Source organism: Mesitornis unicolor, unplaced genomic scaffold (assembly GCF_000695765.1).
Source record: "Mesitornis unicolor isolate BGI_N332 unplaced genomic scaffold, ASM69576v1 scaffold29229, whole genome shotgun sequence".
NCBI lineage: Eukaryota > Metazoa > Chordata > Aves > Mesitornithiformes > Mesitornithidae > Mesitornis > Mesitornis unicolor.
In genome coordinates this window covers 8,680-24,574 of record NW_010209777.1, presented here as the reverse complement: position 1 = coordinate 24,574, position 15,895 = coordinate 8,680, and the positions used below count along the sequence as shown (strand labels likewise).

Genomic DNA, 15,895 nt, shown 5'->3' with positions numbered 1-15,895 from the left:
TCTCGCTTTCTCCGGCAATAGGGAAGGAGAAGAGAGAGCGAGCAAAGCAGTAACAGGCAAGGAGAGGTCCTACTTTGCTGCCAGCTGGGCTGGTGAATGGAGGGACGCAGGGGGGGATGTGGGGAGCAAAACTGGAGGAAAGGTTTGCCTGGAGTTGTGGATGGCTGTGTGCTGAGCAGCGAGGGAGGAGGAGACGGCTCTGGGCAGGCTGGAGAAGGGCTGTCTGTCAAACGCACCCCTGGGTCCGAGACCTCAGCCCCCACCCGGGCAGCGAGGAGGAATGGCTGCTGCCTTACTCATGCCACGAATGCATCAGGTCTCCCTAGGGATGGACCTGACTTTGCAGGCGCCTTGGGAGTCCCACATGCCCTGAGCAGCCGTGGCAGCAGTTCAAGTGTAGGTGTCAGAAGCTCCCAACATCTGTCTGGCTCTGAGCTGATTCTTCTGTGGCAGGACACGGCTGGAGCTTGAGCAGGTCAGAAGTGACTTCTCCCTGTGATGCCCAAGCCCAATCCTCAGCCCAGGGTGTGGGGGATGTTCAACAGCTGTCAGTCCCCTTTGGGCAGGACCAGCATATCCCACCATGCTGGGGCAAGAGCAATCCTTGGGCAGGCCCCAGGGAGTGCAGCAGGGTCCAGCATATTGTGGACACATCATTGGAGCACATTTCCAAGGTTCAGACCTCTCCATTGAGTCAGCAGTGGGATCCTGTGGCCCCAAAACCCAGGGAGATGTGGGCTTTTCTTCATCATGCACAGTTAAGTCTCCAGTAAAGTGGCAGAGAGCTGACCTAAGGCTTCTTCTACCACGTTTATGGTGGGAAATGTCCTCTGTGGGACTGCAAGAGGGGACAATCTTATGTACCATGGAGCCAGCGTGGTACCAGGAGAGCTGCTGTTTGCCTCAGGACCCACAGTAATGTCTCTTTTCCTTGGTAATATCCTCTTGTCCTTCACTTTCTCCCTGGACTGTGCCCAGAGAGTCAGGGTGTGCATGTCCCTTTTCCTTGCAAATGCCCCATGGTGCTCCAACCCGTCCCCAGCCACTCTGCGCAGGTTTGAGCCTGAGCAGGCAGCACTGGAGATGCAGGGATGAGGGCAGGGCTGGGACTGAGAGGACTCAGCCTGTCTGATGGAAGAGCAAATCTCCCTGATGTCTGATGGCAGTCGTGCTCCTACAGCCCTCCAAGCACTACTGAAAATTTTCCCAAAAAGAAATGCATCCTGAGTATAAAGATATATTTCTGCAGAATCCAGCCCTGCTGAAGTGGCTCAGTGTTTGTACAGTGGATCTTTCAGAGCTAACATTTACCCAGGTTTCCCAGTGGGAAAGGAGGAAGGAGCAAACTACATAACCCAACAAACATCTTTTTTCACACACTCATAGCTTCCTCAAAATAAAGTAGTCTTTGGAAAGTCACCCAGTCTGGGTGACTTTACCTGCCTTGGACTTACCCATCACTTCTCCCTCTCCCAGGATGCTGAGGGGAGCACTGAGCCCAGAGCTGGCCAGGCTGGTGGCTGGGGGCTGCGTGAGGCACTGTCCCAGCCTCACCCTTCCTGCTCAGGACAGGGATGCTTTGTTTGCTTTTTGTGCCTGTGTGATCTGAATCACTCCTTTGGCTTTGTCCCTTGGGATCCATCTAAAGAGAAGTGTCCCACAGCCACCACCGCTGCATAGTAAGGGAAAGGTTGGTGCCACCTTGTCACAGCTGCCCCAGCCCTGTGTCGCCAGCATGGACTGAGCCCTGCACAAACCACTCAGCCTCCCCTGGGTGGACTTCAAGATCCCATCTTCTTGTCTCCAGGGCAGTATTTACCAGCAGAGACATCCAGGGCTGGTGCTATCCTGAAATGCCCATGCTGACACTGCTGCCAGTGGGGTGCTCTGTGTTTGGAGCTCCCTTTTTTAGTTTGGCTGGTGCTGCTCTGGTAACAGCATCAACTCTCCATCATCTGGGACCGCAAGGGAGTAGACATCCCATGCCAGGCATCTGGGGTGCTCCAGCATCTCACTGCAGATCTGGTTACAGTCTGGCATCACCCTGGAGCCAGCAAGAGACTCACCTCATGGAACAGCACCTACCAGAGGCAATAGAAGCCAGAGGGGCCCCTCCCAGGGACCCCCAAAACCCCAGTAGAGCTCAGGCAGAGGACAAGTGTTGCACAGCTGTCCCTGTGCCCTGATCCCCAAGGGCCTGGCACCAGGGAGCACACACAGGGCTTGCAAACATTTTCTGACAAGCTTTGCCTTCCCTCACCACACCCCTGGGACATCGTGTAAACTTTTCCCTTCCCATGGGCTGAAGCATGGGCGCAGCAGGGTGGTAGGACTGCAGGAAAGCAAACACGTGTCCCTCCATCCTGATGCAGCGCCTGACAGGCACTGGCACTGCCCGTGCTGTCTGCCATCGATAGGAAAAGAGAGGGCAGCACACAGGCTGGGGAAACACCCATGCTCAGCCTGCTCGGGCAGCCTACTCGTGTCCCAGCAGAGGAGGGAAGATGGCTGACAGCAAGATGGGACCGTGCCCAGATCCGCTCCATGAGACACAAGGAAGTCAACAACGGCAGCGGCACTCCAGTTAGTCAGCACTGGGAAGTGTGCCATGCTGGAGGCTGCTGGCAGGCCGGCGGTGGTTGTGGCCACCTGGCGTGCGTGGCCTTATTATGATATTTTCAAGATTTCTCCAAGGAGGGGTGCAGCCAGCCAGCAGAAGCCGGAGGGAAGCAGAGAGGAAGGAACAGGAAGAAACTGTGGGGGCTTGGTGGGGACAGCTCCCAGGGTCCCCTGGCTGTGGGGTCAGGCTGTCCCCATGAGAACCAGGCTCCATGAGGAGCCATGCCATTAGGGGAGCAGCTGCTGCAGGTGCTAAAAGTGGGTGCCTGTCACCTGCCAGAGGTGTAACCGTCAAAGCAACACGTGTCCAGGAGGTTTAGACCAAAGGTCCCAAAGCTGGTGGGGACATAGGATCCACCAACCCTTTTCCTGGCATGGGGGGACACCGCAGGGCTTGCCCATCCCTGCCCAAACAGTGACTGGAGGGAGGAAAGGGAGGACACAGAAGCGAGGATGCAGCAGATGCATTTCGTCACCCAGCCAAGGGGCGTGTGTGTGTGTGTGTGTGTGCTGGGGGAAGAGGTGCCTGGGCGTGTGGGCGCATTTATTGCCTCTTCCCGCCAGCACCGGTTCCCTGTGCACACACGGGCGGCAGGGACCCAAGGGCACAGCCCACAGCTCGCTGGACTTTTACCCTGCTGTGCAAACAGGCAGGCGCCAGGGTATCAGTTGGAATTTCATCCTGTCAATGGCACCCGCAGCCTCGCCAGGAGGGCGGTGGAGCATCTTCCCTCCAGCCTGGCCCCCTGCCCACCCAAGGACACCCCAACATAGTGAGTTTGGGAGATATGCATTCCCCCAGGACTCTGCTCCTCTTCAAGCTTCGCCCTTGAGCAAGACCTTGCAGGTGGTGGTGATGGCCAAGGCTGGACTGCCACCACCCCTCCTATGCCAGGGCAGGATCCCACCGGCCCATCCCTGTGTGGCAATGACAATATTGGATATCAAAAGCAGGTGAAACCCAGTGAGGGAGGAGGATGCATGTGGAGGAGCCAGCCCCCGGTGTGGGGCCACGCTGGAGTCTCCATGCAGAATTGGACACCAGTTGTGCCAGTCCGGCCCAGCTCTTTAAGCAAGTGGCCCATCCCATCCCTTTTCCTATTTGACACTAGCTCAGTTTCTTTTGCGTTCCTTGGCCTGTTTTAGCTCCTGATGCCCCACATTCCCTTGTAGGGGTGCAGGGAGGTGGTGCATGCTGGGGGCAGCCCAGGCACTGTGCCAATGAGTGCAGGGTCACCAGGATGCAGCAGTGGGTGCAGCTGCTATTGCAAGATCAGGAAAAAACCCTCTGTTCTGTCCCTCTGTCTGCAATGCCACCTCATCCTGCACCTGCTCCTCCATCTCCTCCACTCATGAGGACTTTATCCTGCATCAGGTGTCCCTGCACAGCCAATGGCACAGCCCGGGCACCTCAGCACATACATTCCTGCCTTTTTCCAGGCAATGTTTGGTACATTTTGGGGCTGAAGGAGCCATTTGGGGCAGGGATTCGAGGACATGCCCTTGCTCAGTACCCTGCAGGACCAGGAAGACGTGGCTGGGATGGTGAGAGGAGAGCGTTGGGCACTGATGCCAGCTGTCCCAGGCACTATCTCACATCCTCGTTCTCTGTTTGCTTTTGTTGGACAAGGAGGATATTCAGCCTGTCAACAGCCATAAAACAAGATTAGAGGCCAGGAGGCGCCAATGGGAGATGGCCACGTCTGTGGGCAGCCGGCCTTGTTCTTTGGCCTCCACCAGCCCAGGCCCAGCCACACCCTCTCCCCAGCTGCCCCCGGGGCTGTGAGTTTGCCGTCGTTGGGTCTCCTGGCACAGCCATCCCTCTCGGTGGCAAAGGCCACGGCACCCGCAGCAATGTCCCTGCGGAATGGGAACAGCTACAGGGGCAAGGCTGCTGCATCAAGATAACCATCTGCACCGGTTTTAGTGGGGCTGGGCAGGGCCCCTCACTCCCAGCCCAGAGCCATTGCGACCCTGGAGTGGGCATCCCTCCCCTGCTCCAGAACCATGGGCTGGGAGGAGACAGCAACAAACCCATGGTGCTCAGGATTCCTGCTCACTTTTATTTTCATCGATGCCTAAAAAATAAAAAGGAAAACCAGTTCTGCCTTATGTATACAAAAACTGAGCCAAAGTCCTGAGCCAATGCAAACATTTGTCCTCATCATCGAGCACAGCTGGCAGTGGTGGCCTAGGGAGGTGTCAGCAGCCCCTGCAGGAGGGAGACCCAAATCCTATGAGAGCTGGAGCGGGGCTGCGGATGCAGTGGGATGGCAGGGACTTGCTGGTAAAAGCCACAGCCTGCCTGGGCAGGGATGTGCAGGGGACTTTCACCAAGGACGTGCTCCAGCTCACCACTATTGCTATGATTTGAAGGAGTCCATCCTCGTGTCCCATGGCCGAGGGTCCAGCCTGGCTTTCACACTCCAACGTGCTCTGTCTTCAGCACTGCCCTTCCTGGCACGGCAGATCCAGGAGACCAGCTCAGTGGAAATCTGTTTTCCTTGAGTCCAGCCAGGTCTTTTTTCTAGTTCAGTCTTGTTCGCACTGCCCCAAAAGCACCAGACAGCTGGATGTCCAAGAGGACCATGAAGGAATTGTCCTACCAGCTCCACCTGAAGCACTGTAGGAGAGCCACCTTCCACCACCACCCACTTCCTTCTGCTGACATTAGGACCTTGCTTTGGGCTACAATACCAGAGACCAGACTGGTGCATGCTTCCTATAGGAGAGCAATGTTACCTAACCTATGTTTTTTACATAGGAGAGAGCCCACCAGCCCCTTGGGAAGGTCCTAGTGCCACCTTGCCCAGCCTTGCTGGTCGCCCCATTAGTTCAGCAGAGGACTATTGTGTCTTTGGAAAGGGGCTGTCACTCTTCAGAGCACACAGACTGGCTGGGCTCTACTGCATAGTGCTTATCTCTTGGTATCTATAGCTGGTGAAGGGGGGCTAAGGCATGAATTCCTCCTTGATTGTCAGTGGAGATGAGGAGACAAGGTTTGGGGCGCTGCTGCTGCAGAGGCCACCAATGGGTCCTGGCGTGCCAACGGCTGGTGGGGTCGGGGTGGTGGTGCTGGTGGGCTGGCTTTGCTGCTGCATCTTCTTCTTGTTCACCTTCCTCTCCTTCGCCCTCCGATTCTGAAACCAGATTTTCACCTGCAGAAAGACAAAGATGGCAGTGCAGAGACAGGGACAGATGCAGCCAAGGATGACAAACCTTGGGGTCATCCTTGGCCATCCTAGAGTTTGGAAGAGAGGGAGATTCATGGAGCAAGGGGGGACCACTGTTGTCTGCTTGGGCTGCATCCCTTTCCCTTTCCAGCCCCATCCCCACCTGGGACATTGCTTTTCCGGAGCACCGCAGCACTGACCTGCCGTTCGGTGAGCCCAAGGGCAGCAGCCAGCTCAGCTTTGCGGCGGATGGTGATGTAGCGGCTGTAGTGAAACTCTTTCTCCAGCTCCAGACGCTGGTGATCTGTGTACACCACCCGGTACTTGTCTTTCGTCCTGGTTTTGCCTGGCAGAGAGACCAGAGCAGAAGGTGAGCAGTGGAGAGGTAGGAGCATCCCCAGGAGCATGAAGGAGATGCACAGCCACCTGTGGAGAGCTCAGGAGAAACATGGCAATGCCCTGGGGACCGGTGGAAAAGAGTCATGAGGCTCCTACTGCATTCAATGCCCATCCTGGATAGCACCAGGGTGTTTCTCCATGTTGGAAAGTACCTGGGCTTTGGGGACATTGCTCGATGGAAAGAGCAGGAGGGATTCAGAGGCATCCTGAGTAGATGGACCGTGTGCCATGACACACCAACCCTGAGAGGAGCAGAGCTGCAAGCCCTGTGGTGGGCTGGGGACAAGCAATCTGCAAAAATACAGCCTGGGAGGGCTGAGGGAAGCCCTGACCTTTGCCAGGAAGCCCAAACCCAAGGTGCCAACTCTTGAAGGCACACGGATCAGGACAGGGGAAAGACAGAAAATCTAGGGATGCCAGCATTTCTCTGCCACCAAGAGGGTTATTTTCCTCCTCTCAGTACCAAGCTGAGATGGAGGGCAGCAGCTTACTCGTTTGGTGTAGTCTTTAAAGATACCCTGAACAAAGCCCCCATGGTGCACAAGCACTCCCAGGGACTGCATCCGTAGGTCAGCTGTATTTGACTGAAGCCACCCCAAATCTTGCCTCAGGGCCCCCCAGGTACAGACAGAGCTTGGGTTAATTAAGCCCCACATCTCCTCCATGCTTAAGGCAGCACCTGACACTTTCTATCAGAAAAATACAGCCAAAAATACAGTAAAAAATAACCCAGACTCTTTCTCCATGAGTTCCTTTGTTGACCTGCATGCAATCAGTGAGAACTGTGGAGCAGGACCCTACAGCTTGAACCTGGGCGGGGGGCGCAGGGGTGAAGGTGGCACCTCGGGGAAGGGTGTTCATGCCTGGCAGTTTGCTGACAAGTCCCTGTGCTTTCCTTTGCAAAAGAGCCCAAAAATAACAAAATCCTGTTCTAGGGCATCGGGAGGGACAGAGTTGTGCTTTCAGCTGAGCTTTTCACTATCCTGACTGGGAACCTGGCCATTTGTTTGACTGGAAGACACCATTGCCCGTCTTCTGAATTTCTGCTGCTGAGAGCATGCTGCTGTGGGAAGGGACAGGAGAAAGCTCAGAACAGCTCCATGGATTGCCCTGGGGATGCCCTGGGTGTACAGGCATGGAGCAGATACTGCTCATCACTGCTGCAGATGTGCGGGGAGGGATTTCCAGTGACCCAGCAGCCTTGCCTGCAGCCTGCTTGCCCCAGGAAAGGGGATCTTTGTGTGCCTGCCATTCCATCCATCCGTGCCCCATAACAAGCCCTTGGCACATTGACCAGTTTGGGACAGATTGGATTGACATTGAGAAGTCTCACAATATGATAAAATTCTGACCATCCTAGTGGAAGCAGGAGTTTGGGAGGCATTGAGCAAAACTGTGCTTCAGAGACTCCAGAGTGGATTCAACCCTAACAGACATCAGCGAATCTCTGCACAGCAACACCCCAGCCCCGAGGCTGCAAATTGGTTTCTCAACCAACTCAGTTTTATTTTTAAGGGTCTCTTTTCCCCACCTTCCCATGGCAAGGAGATGGGGACTTTTCTAAGCCACTTCTTATGCTGAAATATAAATGCCAAAGAGCGTCAGAGACAGGAGAGCCCATGGTCACAGCATGTTGCCCTTGCTCCTGGAAGTGGGTGCTGATATGGGCTTAGTGCAATGTGAGCAAGGTGATGCCAGGGGCCATCCGGGAGGGTCAAGGGTCCCAGTGCGGTCTCAAGCACCACCAAAGCTCTCTGGCAATCCATGGAGAAGGGTAGGAGCTATTTAGCGTGCAAGGGGCCCATGGCAGCATCCCTGGGTACTCCTCCTCGGCACAGTGTGGGGCTGCAGCGATGCTGGGGTCACCCATCTCACGCGAGACCCCACGCTCTCCCATGGGACCCTTGCCAGGGTGTTGCTGCCCCCTCACGCAGCCCCACAGATGAAGGGTTTGTCAGCGTGCAAAGGACTTGTGTGTCCCAGCCCAGGAGACCTGTGCTGAATTTGCAAACACAGCAGTTCCCAGGGAGTTACAGGATAAACCAGAGGCACCTCTGGAGATTCCTGCAGAGTTTAGCAGCTCTGTGAGAAACCGTGCTCCCTCTGCCTCTGCTCCACGCTCAGGGATTCCTACAAGTTATTTGCTTTCTCATATAAATTTATCTTTTCTTTTCTTTTCATTAGAAAGCAAAAATCTTTCTGAAGATATAATAACTTAAAAATGATGTTATTGCAATAAAGTTATTTGAATACCACTGCTTGAAGAGAAAAACAGCTGGAAAGCAAAGGAGTTGACAGATAAAGTAAAAAAAATGCAAGAAGAATAAAGAAATAAGGCGGTTTGTGAATACCACATATCCCATGAATCTCAGCAAGAATTATTATTTCCTGCTGCAGCTGTAAATAGATCCATCACAGCTTGCTCTTTGTTATTCCCTCTTCACTGTTCATCCTTGTTGAAGCCCCTGCTTTGCCTCAGGTCTGGCCGATACTTGACCGTGCCAGTGAGCCAGCACCGTGTGAGCTGGGCATCAGCCTCTCGCTGCCCAGTATCAGGTAGGAAAGACACAAAGCAGGGGCTCACGACCAAGCCAGCGATGGGAAGTTATTCATCTCAACTAATTGCTGGTTTCAGTGATGTTTGCTGAATTCGGGAATGTATTGTGGGTGATTCACAAGGAAAAGAAAAGGACTCTAAAGAAATACTATTGACAATGAATAATTCAACTACCTTGAATGTGAATGCTGGGTTACACTTAACTCTCTCCTGGAGACTTTTTATGGCTTTCTGAAAGGAAAGAGGAAATTTGGTAAGAGCCAGCCTGGCTCCTTACAGGGACCTCTTGTACCCATGGGGAAACCCTGGCACAGCAGTGGGGAGCACGGCCAAGCAGAGGGATGGACAGGGCTGTCCCACAGCCGGGGTAGCCCGGAGCTGCTGCTGCTGCACGGGGAGGGAGCACGGATGGGGTGCATGGGGTGCAAAGGGCGTGCTGGTGATGCCTCCCAGCACAGCTGCTAGCCCTTTTGAGCCCTGCTATACATTTAAAGTCCCTTCTGCTTGTCCCCAAAAGACCAGGCAAAGGAACTGCTGGGGCAGCCAAATGGAGCCATTCACAGTGCCAGTGGGAATGGTTTTGGCTTTGGGATCAAGACAGGGCCAATGGCTGCGGGGAGAGAGGGTATCATTACCACTGTTAATGTATAACCCTAATAGCACTCACCTGAGCTGTGATTAGATAAGGGAATAGCTTTAATGTGCTGTGCAAACCCCAAAGGACGCGCTCCTGAGTGTGCATACACACACATTCGCACACACGTGGGGGAATGGGGTCCCGACCCCCAGCCCAGATCTGCTCCCCATGGCAGCCCTGCCCTGGGGATGAGGATGCTGCAGGTCCTGCCCTGGAGCAGGTCAGGAGCCTGTCAGGGGAAGGGAAAATCAGACCTGATCCCTGCATCCACCATCCTGAGCTCTGCACCCTCATGGCCAGGGCAGAGGCTGCCAGGGAGGGGTAATTCACCCTCTCCAGCCCTGGCCTGCCCAAAGGATGGCTTTTAATGAGCAACTGTGTCCCAAAACACCGGAACAGACAGGCTATATTGTGATGAGGTATTCTGAGGTTGACATTGAGTAGCTTTAGGAAGTGCTGGGAAGAGGCTGGTTCAAACCGCGGAGGAAAGAGACTGCAGGGTGGCAGAGGCACCTTGGGAGGAACTGGAAAGTAGTGATAGAGCAAGAGCTGGCATGAGATTTTGGAGCTTGTCTCCACAGAGCAATGCCTCCAGCCTGGTGTGTCCAGCACGGCTAAGAAGGGCTGAGACCAGCTCTGAATGGAGCATGCCCATCTGTGAGACACAGCAGGAGTAGCACAACTGCCAGCAGCGAGGAGCAGAAAACCACATGCTTTTCTGAAAGTCTATTTCACAGGTCAAAGCAGCTCCAAATTGCAGCAGCTGCAAACCTTGACTCCATGGGACACTGTTACACAGCCATCAGGGCTCTGATCAGGACAGCTGAGGGTATGGCAGCCCCAGCTTGCTCCCCGGATCAGCCAAGATGAGAGCCCACTCCAATGCCGGCTGTTGCACCCCAGCTGCAGAGGTCCCTAAGGCCGGGGGACACGGGTGAAATGCATGCTGCTTTGCATGGGAGGTGTTGGCGTGGAGGACGGCGGCGTTGCTGCCAGGCTGGGCAGCCCTGTGGCAGCTCTGCACGCCCCGCTGCGTGGCGGCTCCTCGCATGACTGGCACCAGAAGTCTGGGCAATGTGCTCCTGGAGCCGCCCTGCATGGTCTCACCTTCCCGGTGATGCTCTGGCCAGGCACTGGCTTCCACCCTGTACTGGGTGCCTGATCTCACACTATCTGATGGCACCACAGTATTTTAATGCTGAAAAATGTCAGGCATGACTGTCCCATCACCAGTGAGCACCAGTGAAAGAACTTATCCACACTGGTGTTAAAGTGCAGCAAAACGGGGTGCAAGGCTGTTCCCCTCAGGTGGGTGCTTTCTCTTCATGGTAAAGCTGCTTCATTCAACTACTTGCAAAGAGGATAAAATCCTCCTATTTCAGTAGAATCAGTCCTCTGTCAAGATTTGCCATTCCTCTCCAGGGAAATCATCAAGGAAAACTTCCCCCCATTCCCCATTAGGCAATGCTATGGATGGAGAAACTGAGGCACAGAAGCAGCTCCAAACCAGAGTGGTGTCCTAGAGTCAGCGCTGGGGGCTCTGATCACTGGTGGGACTCCCTAGGCAACTTAACCTGGAGTCCTTCTGCAGCTCCATGGGGGGGATCCCTCCCCACTGCAAAGAGGGGGGCAGCCGGTAGAGTGATGCTCCATGAGAGAGACCCGAGGCCCAGGAGAGGGCTGGGGTTGGCTCCTATCCCTCAGAAGCCTCCACGCTGGCTGTAGCCAGCCCATCTGGCAGCCAGATGTGCTTCAGCTGCAGTTGTGCAGCGGGGTCCATGCTCCCTCTGCCAAGTGGAGGCAACAGCAGCCACACTGTGCAGTGGAGGCGCTGACGTTGGGGCAGAGCACAGCTCATCTCACGGTCCCTAAACCTACTGGAAAGGGGAACCTCAAAGTCTGCACTGACAGTGGCAGGGGCTGAGCCCCTCAGCGCCCTCCCTCTGCCCCCCCCGCCCCCCACCCCACACTCACTTACTCCCCTACTTTCCACTCCAGCTCCTCTGTGGCTGAGGAGGGGGGATAAACCCGAGCTCCCCATCCCTTCCAAGTGCTGGGAACCAGCAGATCAGGGTTTTCACAAGCTTTCCCCTTCCCATGCACGCTTCAATATCATCAGCTATTTTTCCTCTGCCACAGGAAGCAGAGGGGTGATGAATGGGACATGGGGCGAAGGACTAGAGCCATGTGGCTTGCTTTATCACCACCAGCGAGAAGGAAGCCCCTCCAGAGGGCAATCCTTCCCGAGATCCCTGTCATAGATCATCCCCCTGTGAAAGAGCGTTGGATTTAGACAACTGCTGGGTGTCAAAAACTGGGTGAGGGGAACCCCCCCTCCTCATACATATTTAATTTCACTGTATGGTGGAGGGAGGAAATGCTGGATGAGTCTTTACCCAGTGGACCCTGCCAAGGCTCCCCCAGCTCTGCTCTGGGACAGAGAAATGGGCATTTTGGAGCTGCTGGGCTGAGGGTAGGACTCATCTGTGCCCGAAGGTGCTGGGGACCCCTCCAAGGACCCCAGAGACCCTCCTACTCCCAAGGTAGCTCCTTGCATGGCTGTTTGCCTGACATTGACCCAACGTGAGGATTTCTTCCTGGTGCCAATGACTTCAGAGCAAACGGCAATGCTTCTGTGGACACCCCGCTACCAATAAAACCTCGTTTGGCTTGGTACGTCATGCACTGGAAAAGTTTCACTCATAAAACTGCACCACTTGCTTGCCCTGATGGCTTTCTAGTTCCCTGCACACAGAGGATCCAGCTCTGTGCTTCCAAAACAGCTTTGCTGTAAGTGGGAGTGCAGGGCTGGGGGCTGCACACCTGGGGGTTATGGGGCTGGCAGAGATGGGAAAAAGAGCCCAGGGCTTGGTGCATAACATAGCCACATAGAGCAGTATGGCTGCTGGCAAGGGGCAGAAACGTGGGGAAGAGCCGGATCCGGAGAGCACAAACTGGTGTGCAGGAGCACAGGCTGGCCCTGACTAGCACAGTCAGATGGGGCCAGCTCTGCACCCACACTTATGTGTGTGGGGTGAAGGCACCCCTCCTGCAAGCCTCATCCCAGGAGGTGCAAACCCCAAGGGGATGAGGAGCAAGTTGCCGGCAGTTGCAGCGAGTTTCCCCATTGCAACCCCACGTTCTCAGACACGAAGCAACGTGACAGGAGATGCTCCAACCCTGGGCACAGCAACAGCTGGGTGTTGGGACAAGCATTTCCCATCCCTGCAGTGATTCAATCCCTTATTTTGGCAACTGGCACGGTTTTATGAGTGCCGAGCCGGGCACCGCCAGCCAGGCTCCAGTGCCGGGTCAAAGACTGCACAGGCACAGGCGGGCAAGGAGTGCCAGGGCGGCGCGCAGGCTGGAAACGGCCTGTTTCGGAGCATCGCCTTCACGCCAGCCCTGTGGCGCTGAGCCTGGATCTGGGCCTGCCACCTATCTGGATTTGGCAGGAAGAGGACAGCAACGCGGTGGTGGTGCCAGCTGGGTCACTCGCTCTCTTTGCAGACTCACAGGGCTCAGCCCATCCTTACCATGGGGCAGTGCGGGGGAAGGATCCAGACCCTTATCCAGGCAATCGCAAAGCTAACAGTGGTGGAGTGGGCGTCCTTGAAGGGTCCCTCATAGGAAACATCTGTCATTGGGCAGAGGTTTAAAGTTTCCCTCTGCTAATCCCGGGGTATTAGCCAGCCAAGCCCATCACGTAGGTACCGTCAATGCTTCAAGGAAGCCTTTTTTGTTCAAGGAAAGTAAATTCTAGGAAAGTTTGAAAGGCCTGTACCTTGGCCAGCAGGCTAAGCAGTCAACAAATCCCAGTTTGGGCCAGGAGCAGGTTGTGGGTTAAAGATTCAAGGGGAGAAGACTGATGGGGCCTGATGCACACGCACACCGAGTGACTCGGGGGAGCAAAGTGTCTCATGGGGAGCGACCATGTCTTAAAGAGGGGTCCCCTCCACAGGGACTGACCTGGGAAAAGCACTGTCCTCCAGCCACCCCCGTCACCCCAGAATGTACTATGCCCAGCATGAACCCCACCTGTCCATGGAAAATGTTTCTCGGTCCCATTAACAGGATTTTTACTCTTTCTTGCAACTTTCATGGACCTCACTAGGGCTGAAAAAATAGAGCTGGAAAACTGAGCTGCAAATAGTGAAAACTGAGATGGAAAACTCCACACCCAGCAGATGGCCACTCGCCAATGTTCAGAGCATCACTGCACCCCATCACCCCAAAAGCCACCCGGGCACCATGGGCACTGACACCACATGAAGCCCCGTGCACATTCCCCTCCCCAAGGGATGCCCCAATTGCACTTTCACTTGCAATATTTAGCACTGCAGCCCTGGCTCGATTAGTGACCTAAAAGCCAGTATCTGGGGATTTGCATAACTAACGAGCAGAGGGAGAATTTCAAAGTTCAGGCAGCCGCCGTTTCCAGCCACCTTCCTGAGCTTTTTATAGAGCCAGGGTGCAATTCACAGGGAAGTTTGCAAATAATTGTGAATAAGGAGGAAGCATGAGGCTCTGACACACTGCTCCTGCAGATTTTATGAGCAGAAAAAGAGGTGACATCGGAGAGAGAAATGAGGCCTGGGGACATCTTCCAGCTCGGTTCCCTTTAACTCCCAATTTGCAGTGACCAGCCCTCTGGCGCTGCAATCCCTTCTGCTGCAGCCTTATCTCGGCTGGGTGAAACACGCACGTATTTAGCAACAGGTACATAAAATCATCCCCCTGTAAAGCCTGACTCTGCAGTGAGTCACTCAGAGATTTCTCATTGATTTTTCTTGGGCTTTGGATCACATTTGCAGAAGCCCCCAACACACCCATATTCCCTGTATAACATTGTCTCTTACCACCACACAGCTCTTTCCCAAAAGCTTTCAAACTCTGTCCAAGAGATATTTATACAAGGCAAGACAGAGAAGGAACCTTAATTTACAACCCTCTGAAGTATTATGATTTATAGCATTCACAGTGAAACTGTTGATATTTATAGCAAAACTGTCTGCACGTTAACTTCCTATTTCCACTGTGGTGAGATGGGTAGTTAATCAATCCAGACTGATTAAAGCCCAGTTTATTGATTTCAATAAAATGATTAATCTAAGAATTTCACCCTTATCTATGTCAAACCCATCTCTGCTTCTCTTTCTTTCATGATTAATGGAGAAAGTACCTTCTTCTTTTTTTAAAGGGCATCCCTGTAAAAGACAGGCTGCATCCCACCATCACCCAGCACATGGTCCTACTGTGGCCGAATCCCGCAGTTGCTTGGCACCAGCAGCACTAGGTTTGGACCCAGCAGAGACATGAGGACCTTAATCTGGAAGTGCCTTAAAATGAAACCTCACTGCTTTTCCGACCGCAAAAAGGGAGCTTACACCCCAGCACCTATCCCCACATGGCTGGGGCTGGTCTGGGGCAGCTCCTCTTCTGCATGCAAGGGGAACAAGGCTGACTTATTTCTCCCTTTGTATGTATTTAATCTAAGAGATACAAACTAAGCAACTAATGATATTTTTCCAGAATTCAATCAACTCAATTGCCATCTAACTCAATCAGAGGCACTTTCAAGCCCCTGTTTTATCTCGGCCCCACTGCTGGGTGTAAAACTGTACCCTTGATTCAGAGGAGAGGTGTGCTCATGTCTTTCTTCTCTCATTAATTTTCCCTCCTACCTTTCTCCTCAGAAGAAACTGAGACGTTTGGACCTGCAAAACCTACAGAAGAGGCAGGGTCCTGGCTGCATGGAGAGGCTGCAAGATCACCCTCCCTTTCCACCCCGGGGCAGAGAGAAGCCCTCAGCCCCTGCACACCTGCGGGTCTCTATCACGGGGTATGTATGGGAGGAGGCATTTTTCCTAAATAGATATATTCAGTGCTTAAAATGTGCCAGGAAATACCAGCATGCCTCTTCCCTCCTCTTTCCAGACCAGGACTGTCTGCTACACGGCAGCCACTGGTATGGGTCTTGGCTGGCAGGGACGGCGGGGAGCCAGGAACAAGCCTAAAACTGGAGCAACTTTGCAAATAGGGAGCCCTGGCCCCGATCCTGTGGATACGGGAGAGTGACCAAAAGAAATCTCACCTCCAAGAGATGCCCAAAGCCACTCTTGAAGTGAATTTGGCCCCAGCAATGCTCTGTGGAGCTCATGACCAGCACAGGAGAGGGAAAGGGGTGGTGGATCCAGCCAAGCCCAGTGGGCAGAGGCTCCCGCTGCGGGCAGGATAGGTCCAGGCTGGGCTGGTAGTGGCAACCAAGGCTGGGAGGGAAGATGAAAGGGCGCGGGCAGGGCAGGACAAAGGGCCCCCGCACCTCACCTCGCTGCCAAAGGAGCTGGCCACCATCTCCATGACAAAGCACAACGCTTGTCAATTTGGGCTGGCCCCAAGGGGGGATTTACCCACCGCCTTTGAAGTGGGCAGCAGGGCCCCAGGCCAGTGCAAGCAGGGGGTTGGGGTTGCCCAGACGTGTGCCCCCTGCCACCCCCAGGTCAGGAGTTC

The 15,895-nt window shown here is 54.4% G+C and overlaps 2 protein-coding genes across 2 annotated transcripts in view; both read right to left on the bottom strand.

Annotated features, from left to right (window-relative positions):
• Positions 1-4,586, bottom strand: part of SLC6A7 (solute carrier family 6 (neurotransmitter transporter), member 7) — a 17,253-nt gene extending 12,667 nt beyond the window's left edge. Inside the window, exons 1-2 of the mRNA XM_010192967.1 lie at positions 4,570-4,586; positions 4,377-4,479 (exon numbers count right to left, since the gene is read on the bottom strand). Coding sequence (XP_010191269.1) covers positions 4,377-4,479; positions 4,570-4,586 — 120 coding nt within the window. The remainder of the gene's footprint in view (positions 1-4,376; positions 4,480-4,569) is intronic.
• Positions 4,587-5,519: 933 nt separating this feature from the next.
• CDX1 (caudal type homeobox 1) overlaps positions 5,520-15,895 on the bottom strand; it is an 11,646-nt gene continuing 1,270 nt past the window's right edge. The window contains exons 2-3 of the mRNA XM_010192966.1: positions 5,993-6,138; positions 5,520-5,777 (exon numbers count right to left, since the gene is read on the bottom strand). Coding sequence (XP_010191268.1) covers positions 5,571-5,777; positions 5,993-6,138 — 353 coding nt within the window. The 3' untranslated portion in view covers positions 5,520-5,570. The remainder of the gene's footprint in view (positions 5,778-5,992; positions 6,139-15,895) is intronic.